The 18,384-nt window shown below is 38.5% G+C and overlaps 1 protein-coding gene across 4 annotated transcripts in view; it reads right to left on the reverse strand.

Annotated features, from left to right (window-relative positions):
* Positions 1 to 3,390: 3,390 nt before the first annotated feature.
* The window catches only part of pclob (piccolo presynaptic cytomatrix protein b), a 63,383-nt gene continuing 48,389 nt past the window's right edge, over positions 3,391 to 18,384 (reverse strand). For 3 of the 4 annotated variants that reach the window (XM_014012361.1, XM_014012359.1, XM_014012358.1), the window contains 15 exons: positions 17,129 to 17,237; positions 16,845 to 16,912; positions 16,524 to 16,756; positions 15,744 to 15,791; positions 15,490 to 15,620; positions 14,607 to 14,633; positions 14,098 to 14,191; positions 13,524 to 13,595; positions 11,916 to 12,204; positions 10,124 to 10,318; positions 8,222 to 8,363; positions 8,039 to 8,097; positions 7,198 to 7,335; positions 6,717 to 6,862; positions 3,391 to 6,550 (listed from right to left, as the gene is read on the reverse strand). In XM_014012361.1, coding sequence (XP_013867815.1) covers positions 6,407 to 6,550; positions 6,717 to 6,862; positions 7,198 to 7,335; positions 8,039 to 8,097; positions 8,222 to 8,363; positions 10,124 to 10,318; positions 11,916 to 12,204; positions 13,524 to 13,595; positions 14,098 to 14,191; positions 14,607 to 14,633; positions 15,490 to 15,620; positions 15,744 to 15,791; positions 16,524 to 16,756; positions 16,845 to 16,912; positions 17,129 to 17,237 — 1,895 coding nt within the window. In that variant the 3' untranslated portion in view covers positions 3,391 to 6,406. The remainder of the gene's footprint in view (positions 6,551 to 6,716; positions 6,863 to 7,197; positions 7,336 to 8,038; positions 8,098 to 8,221; positions 8,364 to 10,123; positions 10,319 to 11,915; positions 12,205 to 13,523; positions 13,596 to 14,097; positions 14,192 to 14,606; positions 14,634 to 15,489; positions 15,621 to 15,743; positions 15,792 to 16,523; positions 16,757 to 16,844; positions 16,913 to 17,128; positions 17,238 to 18,384) is intronic. The other variant, XM_014012360.1, reaches the window with a different exon arrangement.

Here is an 18,384-nt window from a genome sequence, read left to right on the forward strand (position 1 = left end):
CCAGTGGGCCGCGGTCCCCGCTTTGAAAAGTTCTGACTTGGAACACAGAGTATGAGGGAAAAGGCATAAGCAGGGCCCGTTTAAAACAATTTTTAAAAATCTGATTTATAAAATATCTTTTCTGAGAAATGACATTCTGACTTGAAAGAACATTAACATCGACTAACATCGAATTCAAACTTTGAGTCACACCATTTGCTTTGTCTCTGTTTTCTCAACTGAACCAGTGTTACTACAGCATGTGCTGAGTATTCACTGTATTCACACTGATGGTGCTGAGGCTGCGAATGTTCACCTGATCTCGTCTCCTAATTTTACTCAACTCCTGATTGATTTCTTCATTGTAGCAACACAAACATGCTGCACAGAAGTGTCAGTGTATGAGTAGCTGATGTAGTTCTCTCTTATTTCATTTGAAACAGTTCCTCTTTGGCTATTAGCCTGCAGGGACAAAGACTTTTGCCCATTTCTTTATGCTCTGTGCTTTATTGATGTCATGACTGACAAGTTTAAACTTCTCTTTTTATATCAAAAGTTGCTGTGTAAGACTGTAAGAGACTTTTGTTTTAAAGTTGATATCCTTTTCTTACTTACTTTCTTATATTCTGTGTTGTTCCTTCCATCTGTTATGCATCTCAGATCATTCTCTCATTAACTCAGACAACAAAATGGATGCAATGTGAAAGTATTCAGAACCCAACAATACCTCCCATCTGTTGTTCAGATGGTTAGATTACATCCTACAAACACCTTGTATTCATTAATTAATTTCATATCAGCTCAGGTGTCAGCCGACATCCTAATTAAACACAAAAAAGTGAACTTTTAAAAATTTCCAAAAGAGCTTTGGTGCATTTTTCCCCCTCCCTATTTTGTGAGCAGGTTGTAAGCAACATTTTTTTTCTTCCCTATGAAGAAACACCTGCTACAAGAAGGGTCTGACTACCACCCACACGATCAAACACATCCTGAATATAAATTCAAGGTTTGCTTTTTAAAACGCCTCACAACATTTCAATGTCTCCTGCAGATAGAAGGAAAGATAATCCACTTGGCTTTTATTACAAATACTTCTCCAGCCGTAATGCTGTGACAGCAAACAGGATTGTCCGGGTTGGAAATGACTTCTGGGGCGAGAAAATTTACTGTTTTTGTCAAACATTTTTGTTCTTCTTGTTGTTTTGTGCAAAATCCAGAAAAAAATACAGTAACATCCTGATGAATCTCAGTGCCATCCGTCATGTCTGCTTTATTAGATTGAATTTGTGACAGTGTGCTGCACAAATGCAATAAAGGTTATATGTAAGCTCTTGCACACAATTAAAATATTCATAACGCAGCCATGATGCAAGAGCAGTTACTGTAATCTCTGCTTTTCTGTGATGTATGTGATGTATCTGTGTTTATTTGTCTGGTTCAGACCCAGAGAGAGGGCAGGGTAGCAGAAGCAAGATGCTTGGGGATTTGGTTATCAATCGTTGCTTGGCAACCACACACCATCTCTCTCGGCCTCTCACCCAGCCCTCCCCCCTCCCCTCATTCGTTCTTTGTCTCTCCCTTGCCACCTATCCATTGCTCTAACTGTACTGCACCGCTGCTCATCGCCGCTCAGTTTCTGCTCAGTTCTCGCGCCTCCTGTCACATCACCGACTCCACATGTTTTTTTTTTTTTTCCATCCACACTTTTCTCACATGGCTGAAAAAAAGCCTGATGCACCATGGGATGGGAAAGGAAAAAGTGAACAGTGAGAATCTGGAGCGGAGGTGCTGAGTGGAGGAACACACTGTAACAGACATGAAACTGAATTGACACCCTTATTCAATCTATTTTACTGCTTTCTTAATAATTTTCAGCAACACCTTCAATAGAATGTGTCAGCTTAGTTACACATCTCATGAGAATCAACCTGTTTTTACTATTCAGTACATCTATTTTCGATTATAGTTTTGTGTGTTGTATACTCACTGTTTATTTTTATTTAAAAAATTTGGGAAAAAAACATTATCAATATGGGTATTTGTTGGAAAACACGCTTCATATATGATGACAGACAATTTCACATTTAAAAAACATAATCTGGCAGAAAATCTAATGATTCTAACCAGACATATGTTTAAAAACACCACTTTTCAAGCATTACCTTTACTACTACTGGTGTTTTTGTTAGAAAATGCAGCCATCTGCAGGTAATGCATGATAACCACAACAAAAATGTGCACATGTAGATGCAGTTTGTGTGCTTCCAGTTATTCAGTATCATTTGCTGTACAGGTAATGAAAACAGATGGATGTCATTCCTTCCACCTTGGGACAAAAGATCAAAAGTTTAAAATCTGGTCAGAGCAAACAACTTGGCTTTCTGCCTCAAAAAGCAACTCAAGTAAAAAACAAACTGTCAGCATGCCATTTTAGATGCTTTTTTGTTAAACTAGATTTGTGTCAGATACAAAATATCCGAACATGTTAATGATAAGTGGAGTACACTAATTTGAGAAAGTAGACCAAACTGCAATTAACAACATGAGGCCAGCTGACCTACGATGTCACATGAGAATGAAAGCAGCAGCCTCTTCTGACAAACTAAGGCTAAAAGGCTGACAACATATGGCCCCAATTAGGATGGACTGAAAATTAAGTAAGAGACACTGGATAGTCAGCCAAGCAAAGACTCACAACACTTGAAAATATACAGAATACGAGAGGATGTACTCTGACATCTGTGACTGGGTAAAATGAGAATACATCCACTCAAAGCTGAGACTGAAAAAGGTTTTTTTTTTTTAAAAAAACGTGGACATAAAACCAATATCCCATGCTGGTAGGATCTGAGAGTTGAAAAAAAAATAATAACCAAAGACCATTATGATGGTCACATGGAGATCTGAGGCAGTTTTATATTGGAAGAGCTGAACTGGATAAGATCTTAGCATCATTCAAACCTGTTGAGATATGTTATTAACGCCTAGCAGGACAGATGAGCCAGCTGTTGGAGTATGGGATGTGCCCAAAGGAAAGACAGGCATAATCATGAAGCATCCTTTGCATCATCTCTGCACTACACAGAGTTTTTTCAATCCTACAAAACATCATAGGTATAGAGAGGAAACTAAATGGAAAGTCCAATGCATGAGGGCTCAGAAGGAAACCAGAACCATCGTCTAAGAATGCAGCAGCTTAAACAACAGACTTTACTTTAGAAAAAAAAACTGTTGCTACTTTAACCACATTATAATGGTGGTTCTTAAAGATAGAACACGCTAAAAGTATATTTACGCAATGGAAACTTTCCTCTGCAATTATGAGCCTTAATTAAATGTTTGGATCAATGCTGCCACCTTGTGGTCATGTCTTCAAATTACAGCTAAATAAAAAAACTCAACAAAGCCCAGTTTTGGATATGCAATATAGCTCTTAATATTTATTCTTTTGATTCAAATGAAACTTCAATATTTTTACAGCACAATTTGCATATCTCAACACATCCTGTGTACAATCACAAAAACCATAACATCGTATGCTCTGTTTTTACACGGAGTGAAAAACGAGTCAATTGTAGAAGCATTTCTCTTTACTCTTAGCATACAGATAAATCTATACATATTCTCTCTCTTTTTAAACATAATCTGTGGGCAAAAATATACAGACAAAACATCAACAAAACATGCAACATTCAGAACAAAAACTTTTAGACAACTACTGAAGTTACTTTTTTTTTCTTCTTATGAGTTGTTTCTGCAGGTTAGAAGACATAATTGCACAAACAGTCAATGGTTGACAGCACGTTTTGATAAAACTCCCCTTGTACAACTATTGACACCCATTGGCTGTACAGTTATAAGTCTTTTGTGATTTTTTATTTTCTTTTTTAAACACTCACATGCTCAAACCTCGGACAATATAAATATTCAATCATTGTAGAAAATAAACACTTTATGTACACGTGTCAGACAACTTGAGTCACATTCACACCCCTCAGTACGACAACAAATGAATGGTTTCACGATCACAGGCAACAGCTGATCAGAACAAACAGTTTTTAGTTTGAAGTAAGTCTAATGAAACATGAGAGGTCAAACAGTCATGACTGAGCAATAAGATGTCTTACTTACTGCACTGAGTGCACAGACTGAGAAGTACACTAGAGCGAGAAGTAGTTGAGGGTGATTCCACGGAAGATTGTGCATTTTTTTTTAATGGAACAACATGTTTGTATTCCTATTCATCTTTTTGCCACAAAGATACAAAATGCACACCACAATTGATGACTTTTTTTCTGCCACCACCACATACGTCATGACTCAGTCCATTTCAGTGCAGAAACACAAAAACGTACCCATTGCATGTGACAGTTCAAATCAGACAACAAAAATAAACATTGTAATAAAGTGCACAAGATCCATATAGATGTTAACAAGTGTTAACATCAATATATATTAAAATAAGTAAAAAATTAAGATATTTTCTCTCACCAGTGTACAAATATGGTTGTTTTTTTCTCCTAAGACGTTTTTTTAGACAGACCAAACATTAAATTTTTTTTTAACTCAAATGCATTCAAATACTTATGTTGCATAGAATTACATTAAAAGAACAAATGAATATGGAATCAAATGTACAAAACAGAAGTCCAACAAATACAAGTGAAATAAAAAGTTGGCACGGGTAAATATTTATTAATGTTTAAAAATGGTCCCACCCGCATTAAACTTGATTGTATAGGTGACATCTTGCTCTTTGTGTGTTGTTTCCTAAAAGTTGCATCAGCCCCATTTTAAACCTAAATTTGCTGATATTTCTTTTCTTTTCTTTGATTTTGTTGGTTTGGTGGTAAAATACAGACAGACGAACATGAACAAGTACATGGACACGGGTCTTCTTGCATACACAATAATATCGAGACACGGCCCCCCTGCCCCCATGCGCTCTTCTGAATCATCGCCATGGCTGAACTCTTGGGCCTGAGAGAACATTTTGATCACAGGCAGTGAAAGATGCTGGTTCACTGTGTTTCACGGGAGTCACTGACACAAACGAAAAATGTTCAACTTTTTTTTTCACAGACACACAGAAGAACCTTGACAACTAACTAATTTATTTCTTTTTTTATCTTAATTTGAAAACGATTTCCACAGTCAAACTGAAATCAAAGGGATTCACAAATACACACAAAGCAGACCTGCCAATAATCAATGCGGTGGATCCACCTTTGGTTTTGACACGACTTGTTTTAAATTGCTCGTCCACAAAAACAGTGAAGGGCCTTAATAAAATATAGAGCTTTAAGCTCCTACAGCAACCTAAAAGTAAAAATGTCACACACATGACATAAATATAATGAGCCTTATTCCTAAATAGTTGTGACATTCAACACAGCATGTGCTTTGGGTGAAAGAGCACGAGATGCTGCTCATTCTTACTGGAATTCCAACTTGCCCGGAGATATAATGATATAATAATCTGTCCCTGGATGATGACACGACCTACGATCACAGCCCTGATCGACACAGAAGGTGCATCGGTGTGATCAGAGGCCTGAAGGAGCCACTGAATGTGATAATGACCATCCTTGAGCTCACATAGGTCCACATTCACCTAACAGTAAGGACTGCTTACTGGATTGTCAGTGCGCCACCCACAGCCTCAATCTTGCAAGAACTTTAGTCCGCCTCGTCTCATATATAATCTAGTTATAAGAGAACAAATCTGGTACTCTAGATATATTCTGCATAAGCTATATTTTTTTCATGTTTTACAAATATCACACTGTACAATTCTTTGATATGCTCTGTTATCTGCATGTGGGATATCTGCTGTACATTTAATCTTCATCCCATTGCAAAGGTCAACAGTCTTACTGAGTTCTCTTTAGGCTTTGTAATGTTTTATACTGTTTTATGAATAGAAAGTCTGTCATATGAATAAAATTATCCATTGTTTTGTTCTTTTTGTACACCAAAGCAATCCACATCCTTCATAATATAGACTCTCATAAAGATGACATGTTGCTTTTGATCATTCTCTTCTTTTTAATTATCTGTCTCTCTGAAAGATGTGATTGCTCAGCCGTGCAGCATCAAAACAAAGTCTCATATGGATTGTAGAATTTGAGCCATGGTAAGAGAAAACATGTTTGCCCTAAAGCCATATTGCTGTAGAGTACCTCTCAGTACCTGCCTTGGTATTTGCATGCTTGCATTCAAGCAGTCTGCAGAGAATCGACAAGGGAGACGGTGAATATGTGTGTTGGCAGTGTTAGACTGATAAACATGCAATGTTACTCTCATATTATTTCTTTTTTTAACCACTTAAAAACTCCATAAACAAAACACATCAATTTTTTTTTCAACTATTCTTTTGCCAGATCTCATCTCCGCATTCACTTTTACCGGTCTGCAGAAATTGCGTTTAGGGAATGGTCTGGTTGGGACTGGCAAACAGCTTGTGCCAGCTGACCACTCTCTTCCTCATGTCCACTTTGTCAAGCCAGATGTAAGCTTCCCCTATCAAGGTTTTCTTCAAAAACTTGCCACCATTAGACACCAAGAAAAGCTGGAAAGAAGTAGATGGGGGGGGGAAGGGGAGCAAAGCATTTGTCATTTTACTGTACACAACAGTGTCTTGTAAAGTTTATTAGTACACGACAATAAAAAAGTCAAAAAAAGTTTTGTGATTTGACAAAGTTTAAGTTTGGAAGTTTAACTGTAACCATGCTAACCTGTATGGAATGTCCCGTTGGATTGAGGGGGAATCTGAAGGTCTCATTAAAAGAAGGCTCTCTGTCATGGCGGCAAACTCTCGTCTTTTTCTTGATGATCCTTTTCTGAGTGGCGACGTTCACCACGTACAGCTTCACATACAGGTCTGTGGTTAGAAAAGTTCCAAGAGGGTTGAGCAGAAACATATTTAATGTCATTATAAGATAACATGACTGAAAATATTATAACACAATTTCATATCCATACTGAAAAAATTAATGCATATTCAGACAATCCAGGGATGGGCAACTGGCAGCCCATGGGTGAGTTTAACTTTTTATTTTGGTTTAATAAACATAAATACACAAACACTTTTAAAATGGCCATTTAATCACATATGGGTAAGTGTGGAGTGCTATGTGTCCCTCTTAGTGTGTCTTCTTACGTCATTTAAGCTGCCCATCCCTTAAATAATCAAAGAAACATGCAGAATTTCCTGACCTGGCAGGTGGTCTGGGGTTTTGAACTTGTACGTGATGTTTCTGCACTGAAGGATTTCCAAGACCAGCTGATCCCCCTCTGTCTTCACCTCTTTCTTAAGAGCAACCTTGATTTCACCTATTACTTGTGTTTTACCACCTAATAATAAAAGCAAAGAGAAAAGGAGTGATGTTTGTGACTTTCATGTCTTTAAATCTCCCTCTAAACCTTGCATTCGGTAACTGCAGGTGGAGTTGCCTAGTTGCACCTTAAAGTAATATGTACTGCTGTTACTAAAGCTATGGTAAATAATTTAACACATTTAAATCATCAAACTCGAGCCTTTTCAAGAATGAAAAGGTTTGAGGCCGTCGCTGAAGTTTCACACAGCTCTTATTGACTGTGACATGTCTGCAGCTAATTAGGCATAAGAGCTTTTACTCGACAAGCTGAGTAAAAAGCAGTAAAAGAGACAATCAGACACCATGGAAACAACCTCCTGACTATCGCCTGTGTAACAATAACCAGGCTATAGCCTTAATTGACCCTGAGCACTTTGTTACTAGACGAAATGGGAGATGGAGGGGAGGCACCGTGACACATGAGCTACATGAAATGCAGATATAGTTATGGCAATGAGTGAGATAGTGTGACAACCACTTCCCTCCCACAACGACAAGCCATGCACCGAGTCATTACTCAGAGTTAATTTGACAATAACTACTTAACTTAACATTTGACACAACAGTTTATTCTGAAAACCCAGTTTAATTGTGACTAAATGAGTAATGGAAAGTGATTTTGCACATTGTACTCTGCAGGGGGCAGCCTGCAACTGAGAAAGAAAAGAAACGGGGCTTGCCTTCATTCTCTGGGGTGATTTGTTGGTTTTTGTCTGTACCGTTAGGAATAGCTTTACCGCTGTAAAAAAAATTTAAATAAAAAAGAAAGAAAGAAACAAACAGTACTGCTGTAGTCACAAAGTACTGTGGGATTATGTTAAAGCACTGCTGGATGTACAGTGTGTTAAAAGGGGCATACTCACATGCGTGGGACTTGGAAAATGGCACTGTCCACTCCGATGCCCACCCCTTCCTCCCCATCCAGACCTCCATACGCATCTCCGACAAGGCTCGGGGCAGACAGGACCACTGACCCTGAGACATCGGCCAGCCTGTGTCCCAGTCCTGTGGGAGACAAGACAAAGTGGGATGCTGGGAGGCTGAGAATCAGTCAGGCAGCCAGTCCATTTTTTGTTTACATCTCTCTGTCTATCCATCATTTCAATGCATTTCCAATGACAAAGCACTTTTCAAAACACTCCAGCTGACACTTTCACCTTCAACCTTCACCAAGGTCAGTGTAGACGAAAGTGTTTTATTGCATTTAGCTGTGCAGAGAGTAACTAACCTCACTTAATACACAGTGGATATCTTCATTGGAGAACCACAAAGCTAACAAATCAAACAGAACTTAGTGTGCATTGATACAAATGCTCATTCTTTGATTTTATTGGTTGTTCTCAAACCATGGCTGCTGTTTTTGTTACACAGTAAGTAAAAAATGGAAGTGAAAAATGTAAAATTAGCAATGACTCTGAAGTATAAAAATAGAGGAAAACTACTAGAATAAACACTCTCAGACATTCACAAACTTAGAACTACTTTATATGGAAATTACTAAATGGAAAATAACTTTTTTTGCTTGTTTATTATCATCATAGTTCTCTGTTTGACAATTTTTTCTCAGCTACATTTTAAGATGTTGTTTTATGGCATTTTATATACAAAGCGTAGGATTTGTTATGTATACTGTAGGAATGCATATATGGAATAAACTTTTCCTATATCGTCTCACCTTCCCTCGAAAGCTCTGCTCCTCTCATGGTTAGCCGAAAGCTTTACTCTCATTGGCCCGTGAATGCAGAGTGAGACTCCTGTTGACTTTTGAAACTTCTCGGTGTTTCTGCGTTTCCTGGTTTGACTCGGTCAGTCTCACATTTGTGTCCCTTTTGCTTAAGGCAGTGGGGATGGGAAAGGACTGGGCAGGGTGGGAAGACTATGTGCCATAACTGAGTGTACCTGTGTGTGTCTTAGTTTTTTGTTACTTTTTTGGGGGGGAGTTCATTCATATGAGACATGCATATAGACAGCAGCAGTACTGCAGTACTCAGTACTCAGTGGCCAGGAGCAAGGAGTTATGTTACTGCATGCTTAAAATGCTCCATCAACTTATCTCAGAGAAGCATTGCAAACTGTTTACTTGATTAAAGGAAATAAGACTAAGGATTAAACAGGAATATTAATGGATGGCATTTTAATTATGTTAACATAGAAAAATAGACATCATGTGAGGGAAAGCCATTGGTTTCTACTCTGAGGATCAACACTGGGGCTCTGTAGAAACCATGTGCTGGGGATTTGCACATGCAGAATTCTTGCAGAAACAGAGGGGTCTGACCCGTTCTTTGGGGGCCAAAAATATAATTTTTTTTTTTTTTTTTTTTTAGTTTTCGCTGTGTTAGCAACTCAAAATGTTCTCTCATGATGTCGTCTATCATTGTATGTGATATTTAAATTATAAAAACAACTAATAAAAAACGCAAATACTTTTAACTGTTTTAAGCACAGGTTGTGTCATATTTTAAACATGCAATGTTAAAATAACTGAGGAAAAAAGTATCAGTAAATTTCAAACCTATTATATGTCCTGTTTTACTTCATCTGTTTTTGAATTTGCTTACAGTCGTTCTAAATTAGATGAATATTTAATAGGGTAAGATTAAAAAGCTAATATATTGTGGGCACAAGTTTAAATGTAAGCCGGAAAGGAGGTCAGTGCACTTCCAGATCAGGCTTTTAATCCCAACAAAACTTGCATGCACTGGAGGGGGAGGGATAAGGAAGCATGTCACAGGAAGCATGTCACGGGTAGGGGAAGGATTTACTTGGTTGCAGGCGGGATTGTTGCACGGCAGCCTCTGCGGCAGCAATGGCTATCCCAGCATCCTCAAGGTGGGCCTGAGTGACGCTGCTCTTGCTTTGACTTCGGGACGGGCCATGGGAGCGCAGCTGGCCATCAGATGAGGACTTAGAGCTGCCGGGACTGCTGTGTGACTTTTCCAAAGGCAACATTTGCATGTCTGGAAAAAAATAATAATAATTTTAAAAAATTGCATTACAGTTGAATGAAAATGTGGCTAATGCGTTTTCACGAGGTTATTTCAAAATAAAGCTTTCTTGTAAAAGTGCTCCCTGTGAACGGAAAATTCATAACACTAATTCAAGTTCATAGGTTTGATATTTATATAGTGGTTGATATTAGTCCTGTCAGAAATTCTTAGTAAATTTTGTAATAAGGACATTAAAATTCTTAGAGAAGTTAAGACTATTTCGTCCAGAAAGAACTCTGGTTAGCTACCTCATTTAAAACATGTGCATTTTTTGACCTTGCCTCTAAAAGGAAATGGAATCAGGAATCATTAGGACCATCCAAAGGACAAAGATAGTTGTGACAACTTTATTTTATTAACCATATAAAACAGGATTATGGAAGCCTGTTGAGAGTATTTATGTAGGTTTCATGGTTCAAACAATCCATCAACAAAGATTGAAGAGATAGCATTGAAGAGATAAAAAAAAATGGCAGGTTGGCGTTCCTGGATCGCGATGTCTCGGTTTCGGATGGAGGATGGTTGGAAACTGGCGTATATCGTAAGCCCACCCACACAGACCAATATTTGCGTTTTGACTCCCACCACCCACTGGAACACAAGTTAGGAGTGATCAGGACTCTGTACAACAGAGCAGACAGTGTCCCTACAAACCCAGGAGCCAAACAGAAAGAGAAATCACACACACGACAGGCCCTGGRGCAGTGTGGTTATCCTGACTGGGCTTTCCTGAAAGCAGACAGGAAACACAGACAGGATTCCATGCAACCTTCAGGTGAAAATGAAGACCCCARACCCAAACCAGTGGTTATTCCGTATGTTGCGGGTGTTTCGGAGAAACTGAGATGTTTATTTTCTAAACATGATGTCCCAGTGGCTTTCAAACCCCAAAACACATTACGGCAAAGGCTGGTTCACCCCAAAGATCCGGTTCCCCGGCACAAACAGAGCAATGTTGTATATGCTGTTAAGTGCCAGGAGGACTGCGACCAGTTATACATCGGGGAAACAAAGCAACCACTGTTCAAAAGAATGTCCCAACACAGACAAGCTACATCTAATGGCCAGAACTCTGCAGTTTTCACTCATTTACAGGCCAGCGGTCACTCTTTCAGAGATGAGGATGTTCTCATTCTTGATAGAGAGGAACGTTGGTTTGAGAGAGGAGTAAAAGAAGCCATTTTTGTGAAGAAAGACCGTCCATTATTAAACAGAGGTGGAGGCCTCCGTTTTCAGTTGTCCCCCTCCTAAAGCGCGGCTATTGCCAGTATCACTCCACCCCCTGTTAACAATAAAAGTGTTAATTAGGTGTCAACGATAGCCATGTGATGTGAGTATCAGTCACATGGAGGCAGGGCTTAAAAGTCTGAATTTTGCCTGAAACTCTCAGACTGAAGAAGTCTCTTGGAGGAGAGACGAAACGTTTCATTAGAGAAGAACCCGTCCAGAAGACCTTTACAATTTTTTTTCCTTTTGATTTTTTACCTGGATTACTGAGATGCATCAGGACATTGAAGAGATAGATTGTGAAGTGGAAATCATATCAGTGAGGCATTTTTTTTTTTACCTTTGCCTGGATCAGGGAATATCCCATGGCTTCTGCTCTTAATCACAGAGTTTTTGGGTGAATCCTGGCTGTCATCTCCCTGGCCTGGTGCTTGACCTGGACCCATCCCATGCCACGGTCCAGACCCAGATATGTGGCCCTGGCCGTGTCCCTGACCTGGCCCAGAACCTGGTGGAGCTTGGGCCGCGTGGTGGGCTCTGCTGTGTTCTATGCTTTCACTCTGCTCTTTTAAAGGCAGCCAGCGAGGAGTGTTGTCCAGCTGGGCTGTGTTTGACAAGTCGATCAGAACCTGAAACAATGCACACACAAAGTGACAATAAGTGATGACAAACGAATGACCCACAACTTCAAAACTGTGATTCAACAGGAAGTGTTATGATCTTCGGGGTTTTGTCAGGCCTTTGTTTTATCAGTGTTGATCATGTTTTGTAGATTTTTGTGCACCAGTTTTTTTGTTTGTTTCTTTCCTTTTTATAACCATGTTTCTGTTTTCATACTCTGTATTTTTGTTGCCTTATTTTTGTTTTACTCTTTCTACACCTCTGGGGGTGAGCACAAAAAGTTGTTTTAATTGCAGGAGCTGCAAATAAGAAGCAGCCATGAAAATAATTGTTTAAATTCTCTAAAATGCTGCATTACAGAGCATTAATGCTTCTCTCATAGCTCCTTTTGAACAACATGGAAATTAAACAATTCCTTTTTTATTAGCAGCGACCAAGAAATTAATCTACTTAATATGCACTTTTTGTTGAGTATTTTTACTAACTTAACACAACGTCTTGCATTTGAGCAATCAATTTTATCCAGCAAAAAACATCTAAGTGTCTCAAAACCAAATGTCTTGTAAACAAACTGATTTCAGATTCACAGAGTTGCCTTGTTGCAGTTTGAGTTGCACATATTTTAAAATGCTACATGAATTTTAATGTTTAGACAAAACAATATCAATTATTATTCAAGTTCATTTATTGTGAATACTTATTTTATTTTTATATTGTGCTTTTGCATCTCAAAAGGGTAAGAAAGTCACAATAAGCTGTTGATGCTGGTGTCGGCAGGCTCCATTTGCTCTATGGCTGCTGACTCCAGGATGCAGTGCACAGTGCCATGCTTGACTGTTGCAGTGTGCAGCTTTTATACACACCATCTACTTAGCCTCATGACATCATTATACTATACAGCAAATGAAAGACACAGATGACATTTTAAAATGCACTGCAAAACTGCTGACTGTATTCAAGTCAAGATTACCAACCCCAACTTATTACTTCACACATCATTCATTAAATTTTCCTTTTAGTTTTGACTTGATGATGGTTTTACCATTATTATTCCAGAGCTTGCTTTCAGGAATGCAGGATCTTTTGCTTTAACACATCACATATTAGCCACATCAAGAAGACAAGGAGAAGAGTTTGTTTGAAGGATGATAACAAGGGTTACTATAGTATTTATAAGCCTGTGCTTTACTTATTTCTTTAGGCACATCAAATAAAGCATGTTTTAAAATATTGTACAAATAAAAAAAGATTAACATTTTATCGCATCAAGAAAAAAAATAATTTAAGACAAAAACTTGAGATTTTGACATTTTCCAGAAGCGCTTACTTCTCCAAGAAAGTCATTGGAGGAAGATCTGTCATAGTCCCACACTGTTACCTCCAACGTCTTCTTCTTTAGCTTAATGGAGAGAGGAGAGAAAAAAACAACAACATTGTTTTACACAGCATCCTGCATGCATGTCAGACAAGAAAGTGTAAGTTTATAAGTATGATTTGGTGACGTGTGCAGAATAGATATGGTGAGAATAGTGTAAAATAACCTTATCAAAAAACTTGTGGTGTCCCAATGCCAGTTTTTTTTTACGGAGTATGAGTACAAGTACTTCAGTTTGGTTATTTGCCAATCCTTACTGAACCAAGTACTTACTGAGTTTGAACTTAAACGTTACACAATGACTTTAAAAACACATTTATTATCTTTAGAACAATGGTGGCTTTCCTTCCTTATAAGCCTACAGTCCCTTTGGCTTTATGGTAATTTCTGTTGCAAGATTTTAGAACAAAAACAAATAACAAATATTACTTTTTTTTAACATTACACAGTATGGTATTTAAAGAATGTAAAAACCAAGATAAGAATATGTTGGGAAATATGCAGTATGTGAGTGTTTGCACAGTACCTGTTCCAAATGGATGTTTTTGTAGATGACAGTCTGATTCCACTCTGGGTTTAAGGTCCTCTGGGCATACTTGGTCCTTCTCTTGTTATCAGCACTGATGATTTAGTTAGCATGGAAAGTCATCAGTAACACATCGCATTAAGATACGTAACTAGACACACCTTCATTCAGTCTTACTCTGCGGCAAATACTTACAGACCAAAATAAACTGATTAAATAAACTGAATTTGTAGATGCTTGTAATGGTTGATATCCAGATGTGAAATCATAAACAAGACATGTTTGATTTGTAGCTAGTGACTAAGATGCTGTTGCAAAATCAAAGTGAACTCATAGGTAGAAGGTGAAACCTGTCCATGGAGTTGAAAGAGTTGCAATGACACACGTGTTCTCACATACATTAAAATAAACCGGACAAACAACAAAGGCCACAACAAAAGGATGAAAAAACGTTCGATCTGAAAGCAAAATAAAATGTCAACTGAAAGCAAAGATCAGCACCACACTACCTTGCATTCTGGACAACCATGACTTGACTGAGGGAGCCCAGAAGAGGAAGAGGAGGGCAGATCACACAAACAAGAAAGAAAGAAAAACATACAAAAGAAAAACTGTCAGAGAAGCCCAGAGCGCTTAAAAAGCAGTTACGAATAGAAAGGTGAGGCAATCAACATTCTCAGAGAGGTGTTTTCTTCATTCCTGTGCCCAACTGATAGATGTGTGACAAGTTGAACATAAAATCAGCTGTTGAGGCACCTTGTATGAGCACTTTCCTGCTAACACCAATTAAATACATAAAAGATACCCTAATGAATGAAGCAGAGGAGCAAAAGTACTCTCAATGAGCTTTTTATTTCTAACCTGTGCTGCATGTAGGTCGAGAGGGACCATAATCTCATAAACAGACCTGATGGAGTCATTATCTAAGAACAGATATTGTTACAGAGCAGATAAAGGCTCTATCGATCCTCTCTCCAGCTATTCACACGCTCTCGGGAAGAGAGCGAGGCAGACGGGGATGAGAGGAGGAAGTCTGAAACACGGGGGGATACGTACTAAAAATATTCAGCTGAGTCAAAACTAAACCTAGCGGGAGAGATTTTGAGCAAATATAGGTAATCTGCCACGTTTTTTATGAAAAAAACTTGACAAAGGATCTGTAAATCCAAACCAAAGAATCAAATTGAATCAGATTTCATAAAAAAAAAAAAAAACTTAAAAAAAAAACTGCCCTCTGTCATTCTCTGAAACAAGCTGAAGGGGTTAGTGAGTGTTAAACAGCAGGGTTCATACAAAGTTATAAAAAACTTGGGGGACACAAAACGAGACAGGCACAGAAGCAGAAAGACAAAGACAGACATCGGTGGGCAGTAAGGCACGCTCAGAGCTCACCCTCTCCCTGGTAAAAGGTAGACCTTCACAAAAGGGTCAGAGTAACCGTCGTTGTCTCGGGGGGCCAGGTTTCTAGCCTGCAGGACGTGCACAATCAAATTTCCTAAGCTTCTGTCATAGTTTATCTGGAGCTGTGGGGAAATGAGTGAAGCGAAGGCAGAGTTAGAGAAAACCACACTGCACGAGTACATTTGTATTTTGTTGCAGCCTGATGCATAAAACCATGTGGCGATTTGTTTTTATAATGCTTTTACCTGAATCTCTCCTGTGATGGGATGAGCTGCTTTTATCATCTCTGTTGGCTGAAACAGCAGTAAAAACACTGTAAGTGCATGGTGAATGAGTTTTATTAGGTGTTTATCATTTATTCGTCCAGAGGACCTATACAATTTTTTTTCCTTTTTATCATTTATTGTTTATTTGCACACTGTTGTTTTAGAAGAGAAAATGTATTTCTTGATGTTTTATTTTTTAACAAAATTTAGCATAAAAGGTAAGGGAATTTATGTTTGGTAGGTTATTTTTTTGTTGTAACAATGCTTTTTGGCAATAATTGTAATAAATAAATAAATAAATAAATAAATAAATGAATGTTTGGGTCTATATGCAGTGGAACTGCAATGCTTTGGTCTGAATTCCTACTTATTGTAACTCCACAAGCCCCTCTTTCACTCCTTTTCTGCAGTGTCTCTCAAAACAACTCGTTTATTAAGGACACATACAATATTTTCTGTTTTTCTGTATTAAAAAATAAGCATTTGTGCATATGTTGCCCATTCCATTAATAAATAACTTTTGCTCCAATGAACATACACTACAGTGTTCGGTTTATTCATTCTCCGATGAACACCATATAACCATCACATCCACCCTTCTTTAGGGTTGTTTCACGAAATATAAATCAAACTCTAGGATCCAAAGTACATAATAATTCACACAGGATTGATCAGGCTCTGTTTAAAACTCATCTCATCTCTGCTGTGGGTAGAATGTCTGCAAGTAAAGGACGTACCAAATGAGTTATATTGATTTACCTTCTGACGCTGTTTCTTGTTGATGGCAGGAGAGGCTGGCTGGCCAGGGCTTGGGACCCCACTGGAGGCCGCTGACCCAGTGCCTGAGTGAAGGAGGGCAGAACGTTCCAATGCAGAGAGGACCCCCAAGCCCCCTGGTCCTGTCCCAACTATGTCAGGGCCTTGTTGCTCAGATACCTTTTGCAGCTCTGCAGCCAACTGCTTAGGATCTACACCAGGGGAACGCTGCCCACCTGTAAAAACAAACGTGAAAAAATAAATCACATTCTAAATATACATAGGTGCACAGATGCATGCAGAAAAACAAGTTTTTATACATACCAGCTTTTAGCTGGATATGATGCTCCAGAATTTGTGGATGTTCAGGGTCAGACAACATGTTAAGGTCACTGTTTCAATCCAAACACAAAGTGTGTTAAATAGATAATGGAATCACAACTAGTGTATTTTAGCAGTAATATGTCACAGAGGCATATTTTGGCAGCTGAAGGGGTGTGGAGTTCATGGGAGAAAAAGATGGGAGGGGAGAACAGGCACCTTATTGCAACTAAATAGGCAGAAATTTCAGAGAGACAGTGAGGTAAATGGTGACAGATGTTACTCACAGTCTCACACAGAGCTCCGCCTCTGCACATGGCTGACCCACAATGCACTGCACCTCTTCGTAAGTCTTTCCTGTTAGAGGGACTCCATTCCACTCCAACACCTGCATTCCTGTGAAATAGGCAAAAACGACAAAAGCGTGTTGCTGATAAAATTATCATCAGCCTATTGTTAAAACACATAATTCAGCATGAAATGTTTAGTTTTTACAGTCACACGACAAAACAACAAGCAAACCAAAATAGTAAAACCTTTGACTTTTTGAGTTTGCTTTGTATGTTAACTGTGCTTGGATATAGAATCACACAAACAGTAAAAATGCATGAGATGAGACGGTTGGCAGGTTTGTTGGCTCATACAATACAAAATCATTAGATGTTTAGTGTAAAAGCACTAAAATTGTCATAATCTTTGATTTCTGTTTGTTGTGTCTGACTTTTGTATTTTGATCTAATTTCACCACATTTTACTTTGTTTCCCTGTTTTATCAGCCAAGTTTGTGCATTATTGTCTTTGTGGACTGAATTTGCATCCAAGGTGACATCAGACCTTATCATTCTGATAACTGTTGGGTTCTGAGGCCCTACTGAACCCATTACACCTTTTGTTATGTTATTTGAACAATTCTTAAACTCTTTTTTGGTGTAGCCGCTTTGCTGTGAAAGAGCCCAGTTGGCATGTAGGCGGCTTGATTATCCTGCAAACTGTAGCAAGTTTAAAAGTAACTTTCATCTACAATCTTGATCCATGTTTTCTTTGCAAGAAGCTGAATTGCAACAAGATTTGTCATTTTCCTCATTTTATTTATCTGTGATACACCACTGCACCAAAAATCTAAAAAAAAAATGTTCAGGAGTAGGGACAAATACAAGGATATTCAAAAGCTTGTTGATTATGTATGATGTGTCTATGCTTTCTTTTGTGCATTTGTGTGTCTATAATGATGCTAAATATAGTCTAATGACTAACACAGCCTACTAATGTGGGGAGGAGTTTTCTGTTTGCATATGATGTGCCTGGGAAGAAAACATGACAAAGCAGCAGGCGTAGGCTTTAACAACCGTCTTTGTTTGAAATTAAATTTACATAAAAACATCTACTGAAAGTACTTACTGCACTTGAATTATAAGATGCTTAAAAGTTTATATATATACGCACACACACACACACACACACACACACACACACACACACACACACACACACACACACACCCTCAAGCTCCCAGGCCTCTGGTAGAGGACCCGAGCTCAGAGGA

The sequence above is a fragment of the Austrofundulus limnaeus genome, unplaced genomic scaffold (assembly GCF_001266775.1).
Source record: "Austrofundulus limnaeus strain Quisiro unplaced genomic scaffold, Austrofundulus_limnaeus-1.0 Scaffold90, whole genome shotgun sequence".
NCBI classification, from domain to species: domain Eukaryota; kingdom Metazoa; phylum Chordata; class Actinopteri; order Cyprinodontiformes; family Rivulidae; genus Austrofundulus; species Austrofundulus limnaeus.